This window comes from Parus major, chromosome 8 (genome assembly GCF_001522545.3).
Source record: "Parus major isolate Abel chromosome 8, Parus_major1.1, whole genome shotgun sequence".
Classification (NCBI taxonomy): domain Eukaryota; kingdom Metazoa; phylum Chordata; class Aves; order Passeriformes; family Paridae; genus Parus; species Parus major.
In genome coordinates, this window is record NC_031777.1 from 3,269,969 (window position 1) to 3,292,300 (window position 22,332).

The following is a 22,332-nucleotide window of genomic DNA, read 5'->3' on the forward strand; positions in this document are numbered from 1 at the left end:
TCTAGGGATCCCTTCTCGCTTCCCCTGAGACCTGGTCCATCCACAACAGACCTTTTACTTGAAAACCTGCTGAAGTTTTGAAGGGAAGCTGTAAAATGAAGAGGAGATGCTTAATTTCATTCTGCTGCAGCAGCTCAGCAGCACGAAGACAGCACTGCCCTGGTTTGTGTTTCTCCCAGTCGGATTTCTCTACGGCTCAGTGCTAAGGATATTTTTTTACTTGAAATCTTGAATTCTGCAGAGACTGAGTGCTTATTTCTCAGGATCACCAGGGAAAATTTCTTACTCTCCCAGCAGGGTGGAAATTTCAAGGTCTGAAGCTATAATATATGTAGTCTTTCAACATCATTAAAGGAGGGGGTTTCTGACAGTGCCACCATGATGCAAAGCAAACTCTCCTGCCTGTGAATCCCAAATCAGTCAGTGTTACACTGGAGGTAATTTGGAGGCTCTGGGAATGGGGGAGAAGGTGAGACATCACTAAACTGCTGGGTGGCAGATGATGGACCTTATATCTAGCTTTTAATGTGGTTTCCTATGACATCATTTACCTTAATTTGCTCGTTGTCTCAGTTTTTAAGGTGCCATGGGGAGTTCAGGATAGGGTCTCCAGGCAGGAATCCCTGGTCACTTAGAGAACAAGGGCATTATAGTGCTGTTAATGACCAAGATGAGGCAGTGATGGGGTGGAGCCCAGCTCCATCCTACCCAAATTCTGCCCTGGGGAGAACATGGTGGGATGGATGTTATTTGCTTGACCTGTGGCTGGGTCTGAATTAAACCTTTCAGGTTTTGTTTATTAAGATTTAGGAGATGTGAGGATGTATCAAGGAAGACACTTCATAGAATCCTGGAATTGCTGGGGTTAAAAAGGACCTTAAAGCTCATCTCATTCCAGCCCCTGCCATGGGCAGGGACACCTTCCACTACCCCAGGCTGCTCCAAGCCCTGTCCAGCCTGGCCTTGGACACTTCCAGGTATCCAGGGGCACCCACAGCTTCTCTGGGCACCATGTTCCAGGGCCTGCCCACCCTCCCAGGGAAGAATTCCTTCCTAACATCTAATCTAAATCTCTGCTCTTACAGCTTAAAGCTGTTCACCTTTGTCCTATCACTATCAGCTCCAACTGACTTCACGGCATTAAAAAACTCCCCAGGAGAAATATCTGGCTTTCTTTGAGCTCGGAGGGCTGCGTGCTCCTTATCTTGGCTGGGAGGAGACCCCAGTGATGGGACAGGTGACCCTCAGGATGCAAGCAGCAGTGGGGATCCCCCGGGAGGCGAGCGAGCGAGCGGCCGGCGCGGGGCGGAGGAGCAGAGGCTGCCCTTTGCCCACTGGCCCATGTGGAAGTGGACTTTGGAAGTGGCAACAGGGAGCAGAGGAAGGGCCCCGGCAGCCTCTGAGCAGGTGTGTGAGGGGGGAGGATGGTGCTGGGAACCTCTGGCCAAAAACTGGGGTGGGCCCTTGGTGGGACTGAAAGAATGGGTGCCTGGATGTTTGTGGCTGGGGGCTGTTTAGGGCAAGGGTGTACCTGGATGTCACCTAGAGAGCCACAAACTGAGCCACCTCTGTTCAGACCTGTGTGTCTTCCAGTCCTGAAATTACCCCAAAGTGCCTTAAACTTTGAGGGGGAGGAGTGAGGAGGGGTTCAGACAGCATCTGGCCACCTCCCTGCACTGGGGAGGCCTGTAGTGGTGGGGGACTTGGGTGACTTTGGTGGGTGACATCCCCCCGGCAGCTGGGGCTTCACCCAGCCCTGGGCTCTCCTCAGGATTTCCTCTTCCGCATGGGACTGCTGTAACTAAACCTGGTGCCTGCTTGGAATTCTTGCTGGAGCTGAAAGGCAGGAGGAAATCCCTGTTTCTGCCCCATCCCATAGCTCACGAGAACAAACCTCCATTTCTCCCTGACTGCTCATTTCTTTGAGCAAAACTCCTCGTCCTGCTCAAAGCTTTGCCAATATCCCCTCCCTTGCTGTGCATCAAATGGGGTTTCACTGCTGTGTCACAGAGGTGAGGGGGATTTCTCACCCTCTCACAGCTTGAGGGGGCTGTGAGTGCTGGAGCTTTGCAGCTGGGAGTGCAGGAGGATCCTATCTGGGTATGAGAGGGCTTTCTAAGATAAAGACAGATTTTCTAGCAGAGCCTGTAGCCATAGGGCAAGGGGTGGTGGTTTTAAACTGCAAGAGGAGAGATTTAGATTTAGGTATTGGGAAAAAATTCTTTCCTGTGAGGGCGGTGCACAGGTTGCCCAGAGAAACTCCTCATCTCTTGGAAGTGTTCAAAATCTGCTTGGATGGGGCCTTGGGCCTTGGAAGGTGTCCCTGCCCCTGGCAGGGGGTTGGAAATAGATGATTTTTAAGGTCACCTTCGACCCAAAGCATTCTGAGGTTCTTGTTCTGGGAAGAGATGCATGTCTGTTGCTTTCAAAGACAGACCATTTCATCCTGGTGTTTTAAGGGGAGCTTCAGGTTTAGGAAGATGTAGAGATGACTTCTCCTTGCCTCTGGGCATTTTGGAAAGGATCCTGGGTTTCCAGGATGCTCCCAAAAAGCAGAGAGTAGCTGGCAATGGGCTTCAAAGGGGGCTTTGAGGGGGTTGAGAAGCTGCTGATCAAACACACTGTGACTTACCATTTGCAGGCCACCAAAGCCATTTGGGGCTTAAGCTTCCCAAAACCAGCGAGGATTTTGCTGGGGAGCTTGTGATGGAGCCCTGGGCCCCTGTGCAGCCGCCCCAGCCCCGGGAGAGGCCGGCAGCCCGGGGCTCATGGGCAGAGGGGCACCAGGGTCCCCCGGCACCGCTGCGGAGGCAGCTCCTGCACGCAGGGCACGCTCCTCGCCCCGGCTCCTGGCACGGGAGCCACCTCCCTGGCCACCCCCGGGATGAGGGCCAGCAGCCCCGGAGTGACAGCCGCCGGCCAGCTTCCCGTGCTGAGCCCTGTGACACCAGCTACCCCAGCCAGCCCCACTCCAGGTGAGATCCCTTTGATCCCTGCCCGTGGAAACCTCCATAAATCAAGAATTGCCCATTTCACTGCTCACAGGTCCTGCCCTTGTGACTGCATGGGGACACAGCGTGTCTCTAGGTGATGTCCAGCTATTCAAGCAGCCCCCTGACTTCAATATTTAAGGCTGTGTAGCATTTGCAGCTCTGATTTCCTCTTAAAACTGTGATTTCCGTGGCTGCCGTTTGACAAGCTCCGTCGCAGCCCCGAGGTGCATTTTTCTTGCAGATTTGATTAAATGAAGTTCTTTTTTCCTAAGTGCAAGGTGAACAATAAAAATACAAGCGGTAATATAGGAGCAAGAGGCAGCCTGCAAGCTCAGCTGCTGAAACAGTGGAGAGTGCAAGGATAAAATGTGGGCTGGAGGATGCTCTCAGTGCTGAGAAAGAGCTTCCAGCAAATCTGGGTTGATTTGCCTGAGTTATTGCCCTCAGTGAATTATGGAGTCAGTACGTGGGGTTTTGTGCTGAGGTCGTGTGTTGCAGATGGGATATTAAGAAGTAAATTTTCTCTCTGAGGGTGGTGAGGCTCTGGCACAGGTTACTCAAAGAAGCTGTGGCTGCCCATGGATCCCTGGAAGTGTTCAAAGCCAGGTTAGACAGGGCTTGGAGCACCCTGGTTTAGTGGAAGGCATCCCTGCCCATGGAAGGGGTCGAAATGAGATGACCATTAAAGGTTTGTCTGAACCCAAATCATTCTTGGATTCCATAAAACTGGGCATCACCTGAAACTGCAGTGCACGGCTTTCTCATAGGTGGGGTTGGCAAAGCATCCAAACCTCCTCCTGCTCCTTCCAGGTGTGATGCTGGACCAGTTTCTGGCCCTGGCACCAAGCAGGACACCTGGCTTTATTTCCATCACCTTTTTTCCCTCCAGAGGTCCCAAGCAGGAGGGACCCTAGATGTGACCCCAGAACCCTTTCTTTGCCAGATCAGTGTGTTGTGTTATTTTCCAGGCAGGGCTATGAAGGTCCCCACTGGCAGTATCCTGCAGCTGGCTACAGGGATGGCTACCCCTACCAAAGCCACCAGTGGTGGCAGCCTGACAGAGGTATGGGCTCATCCTTTGGGTCTGGGGATGGGGGCAGCTTGCAGGAGAAATGAGGCTTTCCCCAGGATGGGTTCTTCTCCCAAGGCTTGCACATTTCCAGGGCTCTCTCTCCTGCCCACACTCCTGGGTGGTGCTCTGGTGCAGTGCTGGTTCCCTGTTTGCATTTAGGACACATGAGCAGGAGCTAGGTCCACCCAAGGGATGGTTGATCTTCATTACCATAGCTGAAAACTCATGTCATTCCTGGTTCCAGCCCAAATTTGATGGTGCTGTGTGGTCAGGACAGCCAGGGCCTCTTCTTTGCTGTTTCTGGCCTGAACAGGAGAGGAGGGAGGAAAGAGAAAATGACATTGGTGCTCTGTTGGTGTACAAGGCATTATCATATTCCGATGTGCTGGGATAATTTGGAAGCAAACTGAGTGGGCATGGCAAATTGCCATGACTCTTGGTTTTTCTTCTGCAACTTCATTGTTGCCCTGGTGGGATAATGCTGAATCTTGATTCTCTCTAGACCTGAGACAGGGAGAGTCTTACAGCAAGAGTTACCGGGACCAGCACTACTACAGGGGCTACCACCCCAACCTGGCCACAGGCCCCCCATGGCAGGACAGGTAAAGCTGCAAAATGAGCAGGTTTGGGGTGGTTCAAAAATCTCAGACCTTCAGCGTGTCTCCCTTTGCTCCCACCTGCAGGACCAACAGCTGCTATGAGGAGAGCTGCACCTCCCCTGGCAGGAGGGAAGGGACAGGGGAAGGAACCCTCGGCAGTGATTCGGGAGAGGCTGGTAGTCGGCCCAAAGAGGTAACCTGGAGATGGGCAGGGGTGGAGGACAAGAATCTCTCAGAGATTGTGGGAATGATCCATGTGTCCCACTCCAGCTGAGAAAAGGGCCCCTCTGCTATGTTGTACTGGTGCCTGACTGTCCCTGGGGATTATTACAGTGGGTTTTTGGTGTTGATGATCTCCTCATCTGCTGGGGTGTCATTCCCCCAGGTGCAGGGCTGAATGCTCAGGCCAGGAGCAGGACAGAAATCCAGGCTTAGTGGGATTAGTTCTCCTAGGGAAGGGTCTGGAGCACAAGCCTGATGAGGAGAGGCAGAGAGGACTGTGGGGCTCAGCCTGGAGAAAAGAAGGTTCAGGGGTGACCTTGTCACTCTCTGCAACCCCCTGAAAGGAGGCTGGAGCCAGGTGGGGATCAGGTTCCTCTCCCTCATATCAAGTGACAGAGCACAAGGAAACAGCCTTGAGCTGTGCCAGGGAAGGTTTAGGTTGGATACTGGGAAAAATCTCTTCAACAAAAGGGTTGTCAAGCCCTGGCATAGGCTGCTCAGGGAGGTAGTAGAGGCACCATCCCTGGGGGGATTTTAAAGACATGTAGATGTGGCAGCTGGGGATGTGGTTTAGTGGTGAACATGGCAGTTCTGGATTAATGGTAAGACTCAATCTCACAGGGCTTTTCCAACCTTAATGAATCCATGATTCCATGATTCTGTCCTTCCTAGGTAGCTGACAGCTGTGTGTCATTGTCAGCTCTGTCCACTGGGTCATGCCCCATCACACTTGTGTCCTGACTGCTGGGTTTTGCCAAGAGAAAATTTAAAGATCAAATCAAAGCTGCCCTGGTGATTTTGCTCCTGGGTGATGCTTTTTTGGGTTTCCAAGCCCCATCTCCTTGGCTGTGGTGAGGAGTTTATGTCAGGGCTAGGAAAAGCTGCCAGACTACAGCTGTGCCTGATGTAAATTACTTTTCTAAGCTGTTGGGTGAATCCAAGCTGGTGTGGGGTGTGAGCTGCTCGGATGGGAACTGCCTGTGCTGTTCCTGCTGGGCACTCTCCTGGAGCAGCAGAGCCTGCCCCAGTGCCTGGGAGCAGGAAATCAGCAGTGTCCCTAGTTTTTGAGCCAGGTTTGTGTGTTCTCCCATCCTCACAGCCCTCAGGCCAGCCCAACCTGCTCCTGCAGTACCACGAGTCAGGGCTCAGCTCCAGCAGCCATGAGCTCAGCCAGTACATCCGTGATGGTGCTGACCACTACGACCCTGTGCCTCCAGGCTCCTGGAACATGGGACAAACAGGTGAGGTGTAATGGGGGGCTCTGACAAGGGGGAAGCAAGGGAATAAATGGCTGGTGGTAGGATATTGGCTGTCTCTCAGCTTGGTCTTCTCCTGAAGGAGGTTGTGCAGGCACAAGGCATGACTGGGGGGCTGTGGGGTGGTGAATGGTCTGGGGGCTCTCCCTGGGTAGGTGTAGGAGCTGCTGTGCACATCTGCTGCTTTGGGGGACAATTCTTGCATGGAGGGGTCAGTGGAAGGCTACTTAAGTTGGGGGACAAGGTTGGGACCTGGTCAAGTCCTCCATAGTGGATGTGGTGTGTGATCAGCGTGAGTGGCTCACAGTGGCCTGTGTGTCATTGCAGGGGTGCCCTCAGTGTCCACCCCGACCCCAGCAGTCCCCCTCAAGTTCCCACAGCTGCACACGGCGCTGTGCTTTGGAGCTGGGGGCCACCTGGTGCTGGTGTGTCCCCACCACCCTGCTGAGGGACAGCTGCCCCGTGTCCAGCTGCACAGCCTGGAGGTAAGACACAGCTGGCCCTTCAGGCCCCCCGTCCCCTCCCTGGAGTGGCTCCTCTTGCCCTGAGGGATTCAAATATAGTTATAACCCAAGCAGCCTCCTCAGCAACCTTCCAACTCCTTGCTCCATCTTCTGTCCATCCCACATGGACTTTTGAGTCTCCATTGTGCCTGGGTGGTGCTTTCAGCCTTCATCCCCATAACCCTTGGTGCCTGTGACCTGCTCATGGGGACAGATGTGGTTTGTACCTCTCCAAAGAACTCCACTCATCTTCCTGAGGAGCTCCAGTACAGGGGCCTTGTCCATGCCCCGAGTCCACCACAGCATTCCAGTCTCCTATTTTACCTCCAGAAGGAGGCAGGTGCCATCTCAGCAGACATTTCTTTACTGGACCTTAGTGCTGGAGTCCATGTGACAGCTGAGGGTCTGTGCTTTGTGGTTACCTTAGGACAGCACAGGGCTCATTGGCACTGTGGAATCCTTGGCCAAGGCACTGGCTTTCCAATAGCCCAGATGGGGCTGGGCTGATTGCTGGAGTCCAGCTGCTGAATTTCCTTTTGTTTTTTTAGGTGATCCTTCATGGCACAGAAGAGCTAGAGGAGCTGCAAGCCTTCCCTGGGCCCCTGGCCAGGTATGGCAGCACAGGCAGGTCCAAGAGCTGGGTCCTCCTGGCTGTCTCTGTTATGAGGAGACGTGAGCTCAAGGCAGACTGAAAGGGTCCCTGTGGTTTTGAGTTACCTACAAAGGCCATGTCTAAGTTCAGGTTGGGATCCCAGCCCTTTTCATGCAGTGTGGGTTAGTTTGGATCGTGGGACGTTTTTTTTGAATATTCATAGGATGTGGGTTTAGTGTGGTTTATACATCTGACCTTATTCTGTACTCATTTTGTCTCAGGAAAATGATATATTTTTGTGTTTCTTTGGATGTCTAAAGCCCTGGGTCAACCTGTGACTTTGCTTTCCCTGAGGTTTTTGTCCCCTGATATGGCTGAGCCACAGCAGGGTCAGACCCTTCATCCAGTGTGAGCCTGGGGATGAATCAGGGTGTGTTGCATCAGGCTGTCTCTATTTCTGGCCACTCCCAACACAAACAGGGAGAGAAAAGGAAAAAGATTTACCAAGCAGAAGAGCTGTGTATACACAGGAGCTGGGTGGAAGATCTGGAGCTCCCCCTGTACTCTGCCCTTGTGAGACCCACCTGGAGGGCTGCTGCAAACAGTTGTGGTGCCACCAGCATAAGTAGGACATGGAAATGTTGGAGCAAGTCCAGAGGAGGATAAAAAGGGACTGGAGCAACCTTGCTATGGAAACAGGCTGAGGAAGTTGGGGCTGGAGAAGAGAAGGTTGTGTGGAGACATCACACACCTTCCAGTATCTGAGATGGCTACAAGGAAGCCAGACAGGGTCTCATTGTCAGGAACTGTAGAGACAGGACAAAGGGGAAAGAGTGCAGATTGAAAGAGGAGAACTTTAGGTTGGATATAGGGAAGAAATTCTTCCCTGTGAGGATAGTAAGGCCTCAGGTTGCCAGGAGAAGCAGTGGATGTCCCATCCCTGGAAGTGTTCAAGGCCAAACTGGACAGGGCTTGGCCTAGTGAAAGATGTCCCTGCCCATGGCAGAGGGGGTTGGATTAGATGAGCTTTAAGCTCCCTTTCAACCCTCAGACCATTCTTTGATTCTGGGTTACCACTTGTGCCAAAGGGTACATCAGGAATCTCCATATAATACATTGGAATGATTGAGTCAGGATCAACATCTCCACCTGCAGTTTCTCTCCTGTCTCATCCACCCTTTCTTTCTAACTGTGTGGTTATTTTATTGTATGGCAGCACTTCTGCTTGCACATAGCTTAAGGGCTTCTGTTTCAGTCCCAAAGGGTTTCTGTGGTCACATGAGTGACTCTCCACTCTGCCTCCAGCACAGACTGTGCCTGCTTCTGCAGCCTTGGACATCCATGGATGTAATGGGTGCACAGAAAAATCCAAACAGTTGCTTTGCAGATGGATGGAGGAAAATATTATCAGGAGGGCAAAGAGTGGGTTTGAAATGTGCTTTTCACCCCTGGAACACAGAGATCTGCTAAGAGTCACAATAAATTTGAGTGTGTTTGAACTTAAAAGTGGTCATTGGTACTGGGGGTCTTCTTTCCTCCAGCTCTTTCTTGCAATCTTTGGCATCCCCATCAGTGAACCTGGGGACTGAGCCTGAATGATGCCCTGGATTGCTTTGCCTTGGGTTTCTTTGATGCTTCTTTCTGCTGCTGTAGGGAAGATCTGCACAAGGTGGATGTGATGATGTTTTGCCAGCAGAAGATATCCACAGGCTGTGATTTCTCAACACAGAGGGGCAGAGATTCCTCTCTCCTCTGGAAACTCCTGGTCCTCCTCTGCAGGCAGAATGGGGTAGGTATCCCATGGAAGTGGATGACCCTTCTGATCTTGGAAATGAGACAAATAATATGTCCCTTAGGTGTCTCTTGATCCAGTTGCTATTTTTGGGGGGAAGGGGTGATCCTTAAGAGGATCTGATTTCCATACCAATATCTCTCAGTCTGATGCTGCCTGGATATTTGGAGGAAATCCTTCTCCATGATTGCTTTTTGTCCTTGGGAACTACCAACAGCCCAATGAAGGGGTCTGGTGCCACCTTCATCTAGGAGCCAGCACTTAAACAGGGGCCATTCCCTTAATCCACTGAAATACACCCAATCCAGTCTGCTTGTTGGGAGCAGGTGGATGAAGTCATGAAGGGGAGTGTTGTGAAGGTCCTGCTAATTGTGCTGAGTCCTTTTCCTTCCAAACCTGCGTGCTGGTGGCCAAAGCTGGTCTTGTTGTGGGGATGTACTGGGAAGAGGATACAGGTGTGAGAAGGGGGCAGGCTGGAAGTCAGCCTTTGCTGGCGGGGCAACCTCCACGTGCCTCATTCCCTCCTTTTCCCAGTCCATGGTGGGCTCGGACGCGGCCGAGCTGCTGATGCAGGACTGCAGGCGCCAGGACAAGTACAAGAGGCAGGACCCTGCGCCCAGCCTGGTGGGCCTGGCGGACGACGAGTGGGCATCGCGCCAGCCGGGCACGCTGGACCTCATCACCGGGGAGGTCCCTCCCGTCGTGGAGACACAGGCACAGATAGTGGAGAAGTTCACCAAGCTCCTCTACTATGGCAGGAAGAAAGTAAGTGGTGAGTGGGATCCAGGATGAGGGGCTGAAGGTTTTTCTCTTGTTGGACCTGTTGGCCTCTTCAGGCAGGTTTTAAAGGGAAGGGTGGTAGAGAAGGAAGCTGTGGTTGTGAGATCAACCCTCCAAGCTGTGTTTGTACAACAGAGCTTATGTCACCAGTGGTGGTGTTTCCCACCACTGGGAACTGGGATGGGGGACCCAAGTGGAGACAAGATGCAGAAGCTTTTACCAGCACTTATACCACATTTAGTTTCAAGGAGTCTTAGAATGGTTTGCTTTGGAAGGGACCTTAAGGGTCATCTTGTTCCAAACCCATTTGCAGCTATGTGATCTCACAGGAGACCTAAGGCACAAGGAGAAGAGAGGAGGGTTGCAGCTTGGGTGTCCAGACTGGGATCCCATGGCACTGAGAGCTAACAGGCAGTGCACACCTGGAAATCTAGGGGACACAACATTGCCTTGAAGGTCCAAGTTCTTGTAAATTTTCAAGGTAGAAGGACAAAGGGACCTGGAAGAGAGTTGAACGTGGAAGAGATTTTTGGAAGATGCTAATTAAAGCCAGAGCAGTTTTTGGGACTCTTCTCTGAGCTGGGGGAGCAGAAGAGGGGGGAAGCAGAGTTGGTGCAAACCCTATTTCTTCTCCCCCTCAACTGCAGGATGCTCTGGTCTGGGCCATGAGAAACCAGCTGTGGGGCCATGCCCTGTTCCTGTCTAGCAAGATGGACCCTCGGACGTACAGCTGGGTCCTCACTGGGTAAGTTGGAGAAGCTCAAGCAAGGTATGATGTTTCATGGCTGGCTTTCCATGGCTGCTATCCTTTCAAACTGGAAAAGAGCATTGATTCCAGCTGGAGCCTTTCCAGAGGGGGCAAAGGGGACAGAAGGCATCCAGATAGGCCTGAGTCCTTCAGACTTCCCAATGGACAGGAGAAACCAGGTGTGGGGGCTGGAAAAGCCATTCCCTGGAGAGGGATGGTTAATTTATTCTGTCTTTGGCTTTGCCCATGCTGTCCTAGCAAAGACAGCCACGGGGCAGGGGGAGCTGAACCATCCTCACTGTGATCCAGCCTAGTCCCAGCTGTTCACCCCACTCGTATGAGCATTTTCTGGTGGAATTTAATGTGCTTAGTCTGGATTGGGTTGATCCCTTCAGGGAGAGTTAAGCAGAAATTTTCTGTCTTGTGGAACCCAAATCCTTTTAAGGAGGTTTTATGCAGTGTTGTCCTGGAGACCTGCCTGCTCTGAAGGTAATACAGATCATCTTTCCCAGAGGATGGTGATCCTCTCTGTCTCCTATTTACAAGGGCATGGAATGATAGGACAGGGAGGAATGGTTTGAGCTGAAGGAGGGTAGATTTAAATTGGATGTTAGAAAGAAATTCTTCCCTCTGAAGGTGGGGAGGCCCTGGCACAGGTTGTCCAGAGAAGTTGCTGCTGCCCCATCTCTGGAAGTGTCCAAGGCCAGGTTCACTGGGCTTGGAGCAGCCTGGGATAGTGGAAGGTGTCCCTGCCTATGGAAGGAGGGTTAGACTAGAAGTTGTCTTTCAACTCAATCCATTCTTGGATTCTCTGGGAAACCCCTCAAGACATCAGTTTCCTGGGGCATTTGGGATGTGCTCTGGGAGGTGAATGAAGGTTTGGTGTCCTGGGGTGCAGCCCTTCTCTGCTGTCTCCTCACAGGTTCACCAGCACACTGGCCACCAATGACCCGCTGCAGACGCTCTTCCAGCTCATGTCGGGAAGGATCCCTCAGGCAGCACTGGTCTGTGAGCAAGAGGCTGGCCCTGGCATGTGTTCCCCCCTGTGCTGTCACCTGCCTGTGACACCCATCTTTTGGTGACCATCTCTGCTCACCTTCGCTCTCCTCCTCTCCCCCCAGTGCTGCGGGGATGCCACGTGGGGCGACTGGAGGCCCCACCTGGCTGTGATGCTGTCCAACAAGGTTGGAGACATGGAGCTGAACCAGAGAGCCATTGTCACCATGGGAGACACTCTGGGTGAGCTGGGATCAGTGGAAACAGATGTTACAGGGGCGGGCCCTGCAATGTCACCGTGTGTGTCCCCACTGAGACATGGAATGGCTGAGGTACCAGTGGATCCTCAGATGAATCAGGCACATCCATTAGCTGCTCCTGTGGAGCCTCCTGGAGCAGTTGGGCCCAGGGAAGGTGTGGGTAACTGCAGGGACCGAGCCTTGCTCCCAGTGGTGGGATTTTATGCCAATACTCCTCAAGAGATGGAGCTGGCCTGGCTTAGACCCACCCAGTTCCACCACTGAACTGAAACCTCCTGAAACAAAAAGCATTAATTGAGGAAAACAGACAAAAAACAGGGACAGGGGAGGGATCAGGGTCTGCATGGGGAGAAAGGTGAGGGTTTGCATTTTTGCATAATTTTGAGGACCTCCAAAGCAAAGCTGTGGTGATGTTTCTAATTGTTTGTCTTTTTCCTCCCATCCAGCCAGCAAGGGAGCAGTGGAAGCAGCTCATTTCTGCTACCTGATGGCAGATATTCCTTTTGGTTACTTTGGAGCAAAGGCAGATCGCATGGCCCTGCTGGGCAGCAGCCACCGGTGAGCAAGCACTGGAGGCTGGAGTTCTTGCCAGAGCCACCTGTGCCACGTTTTCCCCATCCCTGGGATCTCACTTTTTATATTCACTGCTGCTAATGTGTGCTCTGTGTGGGGGTATCTGGGGAGGGAGCTCTGCTCCTGCTCGCTGACCCTGCCCCTCTCCTCTGCAGCCAGGCGTTTTCCCAGTTTGCCAGAACAGAGGCCATCCAGAGGATGGAAATCTTCGAGTACTGCCAGCACCTACGACAGCCCGCCTCCTTCCTGCTCTCCTTCCAGGTAGTGGATATGCTCAACTACATCTTGTGCAGGAGCTCAGACATGCCCCAAAATATGCACCCATCTCCCTGAAGCCTGGAATTCAAGCTGTTCCTGAGGCTTGTCCCCTTATTGGGCTTTGGGAATGATGAGGAGTTTGCCTTGGCCAAGAGACTCATGCGGGGCAGATTTTGGGCGGCACAGTGTGTCTGATCAGTGCTTGCTCAGCTCTCATTGCCTTCCTGCCCTCTGGGTAACAGGTGAGCTTTTCCTATTGCAAAGCAGCATCCAGCTGTTGCTGCCTTGGGCACTATGAATTTGGATGGATACATCCCTGGAAGTGTTCAAGGCCAGGCTGGATGGGGCTTGGAGCAACCTGGTCCAGCGGGAGGTGTCCCTGGGTTGGAACTGGACAAGCTGTAATGTCCCTCCCAACCCAAACCATTCTAGGATTCTCTGAAGCTGCCTTTTTCGAGGAGCTGGGGCTGGATGCCTCCATGAGGATGGGTGGAAGTGGCCCCAGGTTGCAAGTGGCCTCTGGGTGCACGATGTGAGGCACGCGTGTCACGCTGGGGTGATGTGCCATGGCACAGGGCACCCACAGCCTCATCCATCTCCCTGCTCCTACCCGTGGCTGCTCTGCTTCCCTCTCCCAAGGTGTACAAGCTGCTCTATGCCTCCCGCCTGGCCGACCACGGGCTGCCAGCCCAGGCCCTGCAGTACTGCGAGCACATCTCCACCGCGCTCCTGTGCCGCGACCCGGCCGCGCACCCCGTCCTGGCGCGGCAGGTGGTGAGGGTGAGTCTGGACCTCCTGCATCCCGACCAGGGCCTGATATCTGCTCAGGGCCTGCTGGGGTGGGGGTGGTTGGCAGCTCTGAGCAGCCCCCCAGGGTTTGCTGCAGAGTACAGCAAAGCCAACACTTCCACAGGGTTTCTAATCCCCAAGGATTTAGGGTAGAAAACAAAGGTATTATGTTGACTGCCAAGTAGGAGCAGAGTTATTTGGAAACAAAGGATGTTTTTAAGTCTGGAGGGGTATTCTGAACTTCTAAATGTCACAGACTTAAGAAGTCTGCACATTTCCCCTCCAGCACATCTTCTACAATTCTCTTCACCTCCTGAGGGGTGTGTTCTGGGGTGACACTGAGAGGGAGCATGGCCCAACCATGTGCAGCCCCTCTACATCCTGAGCAGGGGGCTGGGGCAGAGAGGGGCGAGGCCAAGTGTCCCAGGTCCCCCAGGAAGGTGGGGCTCTCACAAGACCAGGGCAGTGCTGAGGCTGCTTGTCACCTTCTTCCAGCTTTTAGGACCAGGTTGGATGAGACTTTGAGCAACCTGGTCTAGTGGAAGGTGTCCCTGCAAATGGCAGGGGGGGTGGAGCAAGATGAGCTTTAAGGTCCCTTCCAACCCCAAACCATTCTGTGATTCTGTGAAAGGTGCTAAAGCCATGGTGCTGTGAGGTGAGGGGCAGCAAGATGCCTGTCCAAAGTGGGTGCTGCTGAGTTCACCCCAAATTTGGCTGGCACTGCTTCCTCACCCCATCATCCAAGTCTATTTACTGCCTAACAGCCTCTCAGATCTGCCATTCTGCTGGGGATAATGCTTCTCCTGGGAGAAAACACTTTCATCTGAAAAACTAGTGCATTCGTAGATGCTCTTGTCTTTGATGTTCTAGACTGTGTTACAAATTATGATACACATTAGTGTTTGATTAAGACTTCCCCTCTTTTGAAGCTGGGGACGATATACAACCAGGTGCTGGTTCATTAATACTGGATCAAAGTGCACATTAGCTTTTGGATTAAACGTTCCCCCCGTTTAGGAGTAATCATGCTTATAATTTCCTTTTTCCTGTGATTGATTTAGGATGAGCATAGGTGTGTTTCTAAAGAGGTGGGACAGTGGGTCTGTAGGTAGTGCAGGCTCCTGGCTGGCTGCTGGGTTACTTTGCTCTCGTGGCCATTCCCAGTCCCAAGCTGGGGTCCAGCTGTGCAGGTCCTGTCTTGCTGTAACCTCACGGAGCTGGGAAGTCTGTTTTGTGCTGGTTTAGAGTTTGTTTTTTTTTAAAGTTCAGGAATAGAAAGAAATGGCTGCTGGGGACTGGTGCAGGAAGGAATAGCTGAGTCTTGTGTGGCTGTGGAGGGTGGCTGAGTCACCTCTGGGTGGCTTTTGGTGGCCCTCAAGGTGGCAGCCTTGTAGCAAAGCATTGAAGATAAGGGAGCGTGAAGTAGCCAGGGGAAACTCGAGAAATCCCTAAGAATCCTAGAATGGTTTGGGTTGGAAAGGACCTTAGAGATCATCTAGATCCAGCTCCTCTGCCATGGGGGCACCTTCCACTAGATCAGGGTGCTGATGGGCTGATATCAGCAAGAAAAAAATTCAGTAAAGATTGGGATGAAGGTGCTTTGAGTGCCATCTTCCCTCACCCAGCTGTCTTAAAACTGGATCCTTGTCTAAACACCTCCTTCAGTCAGGGAATTAGCTCTGCAGGGAGCCCTACATCTCACCTGGGTTGCCCCAGAAGAGCCTCTTGCTCCCAGCTGGAGTCCCATGTCAGAGGTGGCTGCAGCCAGGGCAGCACAGACCCCTCTTCTGCAGGAGAAATGAAACACAGCAGCAATACTGCAGAGAGGGACCTGGGGGAGATAGTGGAGCATGGAAAAAATACTGAGCAGCAGCATAACAGGATGCTGTTACAAAAGAAAAAAAAAAAACCAAACAACTCACCAATATGATAGTGTTATTCTGGGTTGTGAGAGTACAACTGGCATATCTGAGACAAGGAGGTGATAATCCCTCCATGCTGGGGTCTCAGGGGTCTTGGTTGGGGCATGTTTGGGCTGCTGCATGTGGAGACAGGGCTAAATTGGAGTGAGTGTGGGAGTGGAGAGCTGGGGTGATAAGAGATTGAGGGGAAAATGACCTCTGAAGAAGGCCTGAGGGTTATTTCTTCTAGACAAGATATGGTGGGGGAGAAAGGGGTAAGAGGGATGTGATAACAGCCCTCCTGCAGGCAGGCTGCTCATGGGGGATGCTGCCTGGCTCCTCTCACAGCTCCCATGGGAGCAGGGATAGAGAGGCTTAATTTGCAGTAGGGAAGATTTCACTTAGATATTAAGAAAATACTCTTTAGCATCAGGACAAGCCTGGGAGGCTGTGAAATCTTCTCAGAGATTTGTAAATGCAGATCAGAAAAAACAGCAGCTCCCATCCATCCTCATGGGGTAGGTGAGGAGCTGATGAACTCCCCTGGGAGCTGGGCTCTTTCCATGGCTGCTGGTGGGGTGTCCTGCAAACCTGGCCGTGCCCCAGGATGGCTGTTAGGGGGGACTAAAGCCACTCATTTTCCTCAGGGGGAAAAAGGATGGTGATGGGTACCTGTCTCTGATGAGGGGAGCATCTTTGACACATTTTTTTGGCATCTCTGTGGAGGTGCTGAGCCATCCCTGCTGAGACTGTGGGGCATGGGATGGGTTGGTGCCCCTGTGGTGGTGTGGGAGAGGGAATAAATCCTGCACAAGAGGATGGTGTCATTTTACCCCCGTATTACAAAATGATGCTGTTTTCCTGAGCCTGTCTGCTGGATCCCTGTGGATCTGTGATAATCCCTGCTGTCCCCCTGGCCCTGCAGCTGGCTGAGAGGCTGAAGCTCTCTGACCCTCTGCTCCTGGAGATGCCGGAGCAGGACCAGGCGCTGGAGCCTGACTGGCTGGAGCAGCTCCGAGCCTGCTGCCGGGAGTGGGAGGTAAGCAGGAGCGAGGATGCAGTGGGACAGCTGGTCTGTATTGTGGTCTGTCTGCAGGAGCATCCTCCTCCTCTTCTCTGAATCGGAGGGGATGGAGGCTCCAAACCTGTTGTTCTTCTTTGGCTTGTGAGCTCCGAGATGTGGTCTCTGCTCTGGGACCTGCAGATTCAGTGGGAGCAAGGGGCTTGCAGTGCCTGAGGGTTGCAGAGCTTCACACAGGGCAAAACTCTCCCTGTTTTGGCTCAAGGAGGGCAGGCAGGGGCTGGTGGGTGAGTGATGGTCACCCTTTGCAGGGAGGACATTGCAGAGGTCACTGGTGGGGTGTCACCTTGTGGGTGTTCTCTTGGGTCTTTTAGCCATGGTCTGGTGCTTGGATTAATGCTCTTCATTCAGATTTCACATCTGCTTTTGGTTTTGTGGCCTTTTCCATCTCGTTTCCCCTCATGCCTGCTCTCAGGGGTGCTGCAGCTCCTCTCACTTCCTGGGAAAGAGCTGTGTCCATGCTGGTGTGGGTCTCTCCTGCAGCCTGGGGTGGGCTGTGAGCCCCAAATCCTCAAGCACTGTACTTTCCTTTGCACTGGCTTCATGGTTTCCTTAGTCTTTGTCCTGTGCCATCCTTTCTCCTATCCATTTTATCATGTTTTCCCTCTGCAGGTGGAAGATGATCTTCCTCTGGAGGTGGCACCCACCCAGCTGGAGCTGCCCTGTGCTGTTCTACCAACAGCAGGTAAATAAAACAAAGCAGCAGGTTGTGGTCTCCCCTGTGGGCTCTCCCTGCCTAGAACTGTGCTGACACGGGCTGGGAAGCAGCTTCCCAATCCCTGGAGTTTTTACCAGCAGCAGCTCCTTGCTCCTTGCATCCCCCAGAGCTCACAGGCTGCTCCTGCCTGGGTGCATCCCTCAGGCATGGGCTGCAAAGCAAGGGCTCGATGCTCGTGTCCTCATACAAAGTCTGAGTAATTGGGCCTAATTACCACATCTTTGGGCTCCTGTGGGTGCCGTGGGAGGAGAAGAGGAGCTGGGGGTGGGTGCTGGATGAGCCTCCCAGCTGAGCCTCAGGGGAGACGGCCCCATTCCCAGGCAGTCCTGTGAGGTTGCAAACTGGAGCTGAACTAAAGGGATTTCACACTTAGAGAGCAAAAGGATTCAGGAGGGAGTTCATTCTGCTGTGTTGCCAGGCTGCAGGATGCCTGTTGCTGAAGACCCAGCATTTTTCCTTCCCTGCTGCCTCTTTGATCCCTTTGCTTGGCCTTTTGGTGACCCCAAGAGTCCCCTCCTGTGCCAACCCACCCAGAGGGCCCAGAGATATCAGGATGCAACCATGCCCCGGTATTAAGGGAAGAGAAGGGGCGCTTTTCTTTCCCAGCTGGGCAGGCATCCATTGGGATGTCCCACTGAGGAGAATTCAGGGACAGGTGTTGCTTCACACCCACCTCCATCAGCAGGGTGCTCCTACACAGTCCCCTGCTCCTTGGATCTGCCTTTCTACTGGGAATGCTGGCACTGAAGTGTGGAGAGCAGAGGCTGGTGCAGACAGGATGAAACACAACTAATTCCTTCAAGCCGTTTCTTCCTATCAGCTTTCCCTGCTGCTGCCAAATTCCTTTTCAAAGAGCTCTCCCAGGCAGTAAAAAGGATCATCAATCCTGATTGCCTTCTGCTGCTATCAGGGCTAAGGCTATGATTTTCCTTCCCTGGAAGGAAGTTGGAGGTATGATGATCCCATTGGCTTGGCTTCTCCAAGCAGCCAGTCTGCTCCATGTGGTCTCCACAGCTCACCTTCCCTATGCTTGGCCCTTTTCTTCACTGTGAAGGCCATCCAGAGCCACCACCTGAGGGACCTGCATGCAGAGAAAGCTGGCTTGGTGCTGAATCCATCCATCTTGGAAAGACAAAACCGAAATCAGCTGCCAAGTTGGGATCCACATGGCCCTCCCTGACTTGTTCCAGCTGAGCTTGCCAGGCAGCATGGGTTTGAGCATCCATCCTCCTCCTTGTGGATTTTGAGCATCTCCAGGCCATGTGGGAGCAGCTCATGGGTGTGAAGCCAGTCCTGTGTGGGCTGGAGGTGATGCTGGCAGCAAAGCAAAGGGCTTGATAGCACTGTGTCAAGAGGTGCTGTAATCCTTCCCTATGGGATCTGGGTCCTGCCTGCCATGTCTCCCAGCAATGGGAGAGAAATTCCCAGTGCCCAGTGTTCTGGCAGGAGGCTGCCAAGCTGGAAAAAGCAGGACACACAACTGTCACCAATGGGTGTTTTAAATAAAACAAATCTAACTTGCCTTTCAAACAAAAAATTCCCAACCCTGAATAAATCTGCTTAAAGCAAGGAACTCATCGGTGGGTGCTGCTGTGGAACAGGAATGAAGGCTACCTGGTGAACCTTTCCTGCTCAGGGTGTGCAAGCAGGAGTGGGGAAAAAGGCTGGAGACCTCAGACTCTTTTGAGCTGCTGGTGCACGCTGCTTTTTGGCTCTTTGCTTCCATAGCATTCCCTTTCTGAGTTCATTTATAACCTCAGGTACATTCCAAGGATTTAAAAATGCTTCCCCTGGTCTTTCCCAGCCCACCTTCCTTGAAACCTCTGGAAGGTTCCTGTTGCTGTGCTGTGTCCAACCTCCTCTCTTGCCTGGTCCCTGGAGTCTTTCCTCACTCCCCCAGCTCCTGCTGAAGTATCATGGAGAAGGGGACAAATCTGTGCAACAGCCCAGTAGAATTATAAACATTACAAAAACTGTAAACTCCTGAGGTGTGTTTTCTTTTTGCAGATGAAGAGCCTGGCAATGATACCCTCTTGAGTGAAGGCTACCAGTACGACCAATGGTTTGAGCCTGTGCCACCCCAGGGACTGAGCTCCCAGGAGGACGTGTCCCTCAGGTCCCCAGCACCTGCTCAGGTTGTGGCACCTCCACTGCCCAGCGTTGGAAGAGACCTGCAGCCCCCTGTGCTCGGCCAAGGGACACGTTCCCCTGTGGGAGATGATTCTGCTGAGCCCCCTCCACAGCCAGTGCTGCCAGCAGGTAAGTGCTGCAGCCTTGTTTCCCTGCAAAAATCACACAATCCCAGAATGGTTTGTGTTCGGAAAGGATGTTAAAGATCACCTAGTTCCAACCCCCTGCTACGGGCAGGGACATCTTCTACTAGATCAGGCCCCATCCAACTTGGCCTTGGACCTTTCCAGAGATGAGGCAGCCACAGCTTCTCTGGACATCCTGTGCCAGGGCTTTACCACTCACAGCAAAGAATTTCTTCTTTAGAAGTTGCCTTGAGATGCACTGCCACTAACTCCCTGGTGCTGGCAGGGACAGGGACCAAAATGGCCTTTTGGATCTCTTGGGGGACATCTTGGCCACCACATGGGTGGCTGTATTCTGGAGAGGGGCATGGTAGAAGCTCTGGAAATAGCTCTGATGGATAAATCCATAGCTCCACGGATCAGACTTGACTGTGTCCTTCCCTCTGCTCCACAGGAGAAGCTGGGGAGCCCTGGGCTGCCAGGATGTCCCCTGGAGGGGAGCAGCCAGCCCTCCCCGCAGAGCAGGTGAGTCAGAGGGGCCAGGGAGACCATCTCATTGAGTTTTCTGGCTGGATCTGGGATGTGTTGAGCCACCCTTCCATGCACTGAACTCGCATGGAATCCCTGCATCACTGTGCCAAAAGCTGTGCCCTGCTGTGGGTGCTCTTGCTGTGTAAGGCATGTGGGGGTCCCTAGGGATGCTCTCCACTAATCGGGGTGTGGAGCAGTCCCAGGGGGGCTCTGACCATGCCCAGTGCAGCTCCTGTGGGAACAGCATGCGGCAGCTTCCATGTCTGATGGCAGGATGAGTTACCGACCAGGATTCGGACTGTCTCGGAGACCTCCACTGTCTCCCTGGGGGACAGCCGGACCTCCTTGGAGAGCGCAGATGAGGACACTGCCAAAGAGAGGGCAGAGGCCGTGAAGCCAGAGGAGGACAAGGTGAACATGCCAGAGCCATCATGAGCCTCGTGCGCTGAGCTTGCCTGTCCCTGATGCCAACCCTGCCCCTGGAAAAATGGTGCTGGCACCTGGAGGATCCTGGCATCCACCCCTTCTTATCCCTTTCCATTCTTTTCTTTCATTTCCCAGAGCTCTGGATTCAGGTGGTTTGGCTGGTTTCGGTCGAAACCCACCAAGGAAACTTCTCCCAAAGCTGAGTCTGAGACAGACTCAGACTCTCCCACACCAGGATCACAGGTAGGGGACAAAAAGCCATCCTGTCCCTGGTGACATGCAGTGTGAGAATGGGTGACACATCTCCCCATCTCCCACTGTTTCTCCCTCTGTCCTCGTGCAGGGGCCATGGCCATTCTTTGTGGGGACAGAGTGGGACTGGGAGCCCTTTTTAGCCTGGAAGTGAATCCTCAATTAATAATAACTGTAAATTCATATAGCCTCTCTGATCCATGAGGTCATCCAAGCCCTTGGCAAACTCTGCAGGGATCGCTTGCCCTCCGCTGGAGCGGAACACAGCAGCTGTGAGCGGCACTGCTCTGGCAGGTTTTAGGAGATGCAGGGAAGGAAAAAGCTCTTTAATTGGAAGTGCAGCAGTGAGGGGGAAGCAGCCATGCGTGGTCATCCCAGACCTAGCCAGCTCCACAAGGCGTTACATCCCTGATAGTGGGGCTTGGAGCAAGAACCTCCCCTGGAAATTTCTTCCTGGTAGAGAATGACCTACAGTCCCAGAGCAAAAACTGTCAGGATATTCTTCTAAAACCAGCAGGAGGTGAAGAACAGAAGGGGACCCATGGATGTTGGCCCCTCAGGCTGTACCTGGGCTTGGCTTAGAGCCTCCTGCCTAATTTTGAACCCTCGGGCAGGTTTAGTTTTGTGCCAGAGTTGCTTGCCCTGACCCTGCAGCTCCTCCTTAGCTGTGTTTCCTGCAGCTCCTGGGGTACCTCTGCAGCAGGATGGGTGCAGAATGGGTACCCCAAAAGCCTGGTGTGGTATCTGGTGCAGAGGTCTTCTCCCAACTCAAGGAGATTCTGCTCTAAATGGGTGGATGTGATTTCAGGAGCGGACATCGCCATCCCCATCCATTGCCCCTCTCACAGCTGGGACAAACCCTTTGGCTCAGCCTCTCTCCAGAAACCCTGGTAAACACCGCACGGTTTCCCTCACCTCTCTCCCCCACCAGCCTTTTAGAAGTTTCTCCTCTTAATTTTAATTTGGCTTTTGTTTTTGGTTGTTGGCCCTAGGAGGAATGCAGGGTGAAAGTGCCTTTGCTGTTAGTCCAGTGTCTGCAGAGGGGAAAGGCTCATCAGAAGGGGATGGAAGGCAGTCAGCAGGACAGCAGGTGAGGGAAGCGTATCCATGTGTGATGGGGTGTCCAGGATACCTCTCTGCTTGTGTATCTTAAGTTTCTCTCCCTTCTGCCCTTCCAGACTCCCTACCCTGGACCTCTCCCACCATTGGCTTCAATTCCTCTCTTCAACCCTGCCCAGGTCTCTCAGGTGAGAGCATTTTCCCTGAGGGGGGGGCAGCTCCTGACTTTGGGGAGGAGGTGTCTCCTGGATTTTGGGGTGGTGCCACATTTCAGGTGGTCTGCTGAGGGCAGGAGGGTTTAGGCGATGCCAGTCGTGGGAATAAGGGTTTTTTATAAGTAAATCAGTTGTGGGAGGACAGTGCTGGGAGGGTATGAAATGTAGGGAGAATGCATATGGAGGTATCCTGATGATGGCAAATCAACATTTTGGGGTACAGCCCATTGCTCACAACACTTCTCTCTGTGTTTCCCAGCTTGCTGCCCGACCCACCCAACCCAGGCTGCTTTCCCGGCATCGCTACCCCAACCCACTGTGAGGTGGTGGGTGCAGACGGCAAAAACCAATTACAGGAATTTTTTTTTAACAAAAAATGGTGTCTGTGGTTATTTTGGATGGGGTAGCAGCGGTTGCACCTGCTTGGTGGAGGGTGTTGTAAAATAAGGGGGAGGTTTCTG

The 22,332-nt window shown here is 52.9% G+C and overlaps 1 protein-coding gene across 1 annotated transcript; it reads left to right on the forward strand.

The window, feature by feature from the left end:
• Nucleotides 1-1,316: 1,316 nt before the first annotated feature.
• On the forward strand, nt 1,317-22,238 carry SEC16B (SEC16 homolog B, endoplasmic reticulum export factor). Its single transcript, XM_015635594.3, has 26 exons — nt 1,317-1,407; nt 2,642-2,975; nt 3,962-4,056; nt 4,568-4,667; nt 4,749-4,857; nt 5,986-6,127; nt 6,470-6,627; nt 7,194-7,255; nt 8,891-9,026; nt 9,564-9,794; nt 10,457-10,554; nt 11,480-11,561; nt 11,679-11,796; nt 12,260-12,371; nt 12,542-12,647; nt 13,284-13,424; nt 16,260-16,373; nt 17,028-17,100; nt 19,141-19,392; nt 19,843-19,913; nt 20,193-20,330; nt 20,481-20,588; nt 21,406-21,487; nt 21,590-21,687; nt 21,776-21,844; nt 22,131-22,238. Exons 2-26 carry the CDS (start codon nt 2,707-2,709, stop codon nt 22,191-22,193), a joined length of 3,027 nt encoding a protein of 1,008 aa, XP_015491080.1. The 5' UTR covers nt 1,317-1,407; nt 2,642-2,706; the 3' UTR covers nt 22,194-22,238.
• The last annotated feature ends 94 nt before the right edge of the window (nt 22,239-22,332 follow it).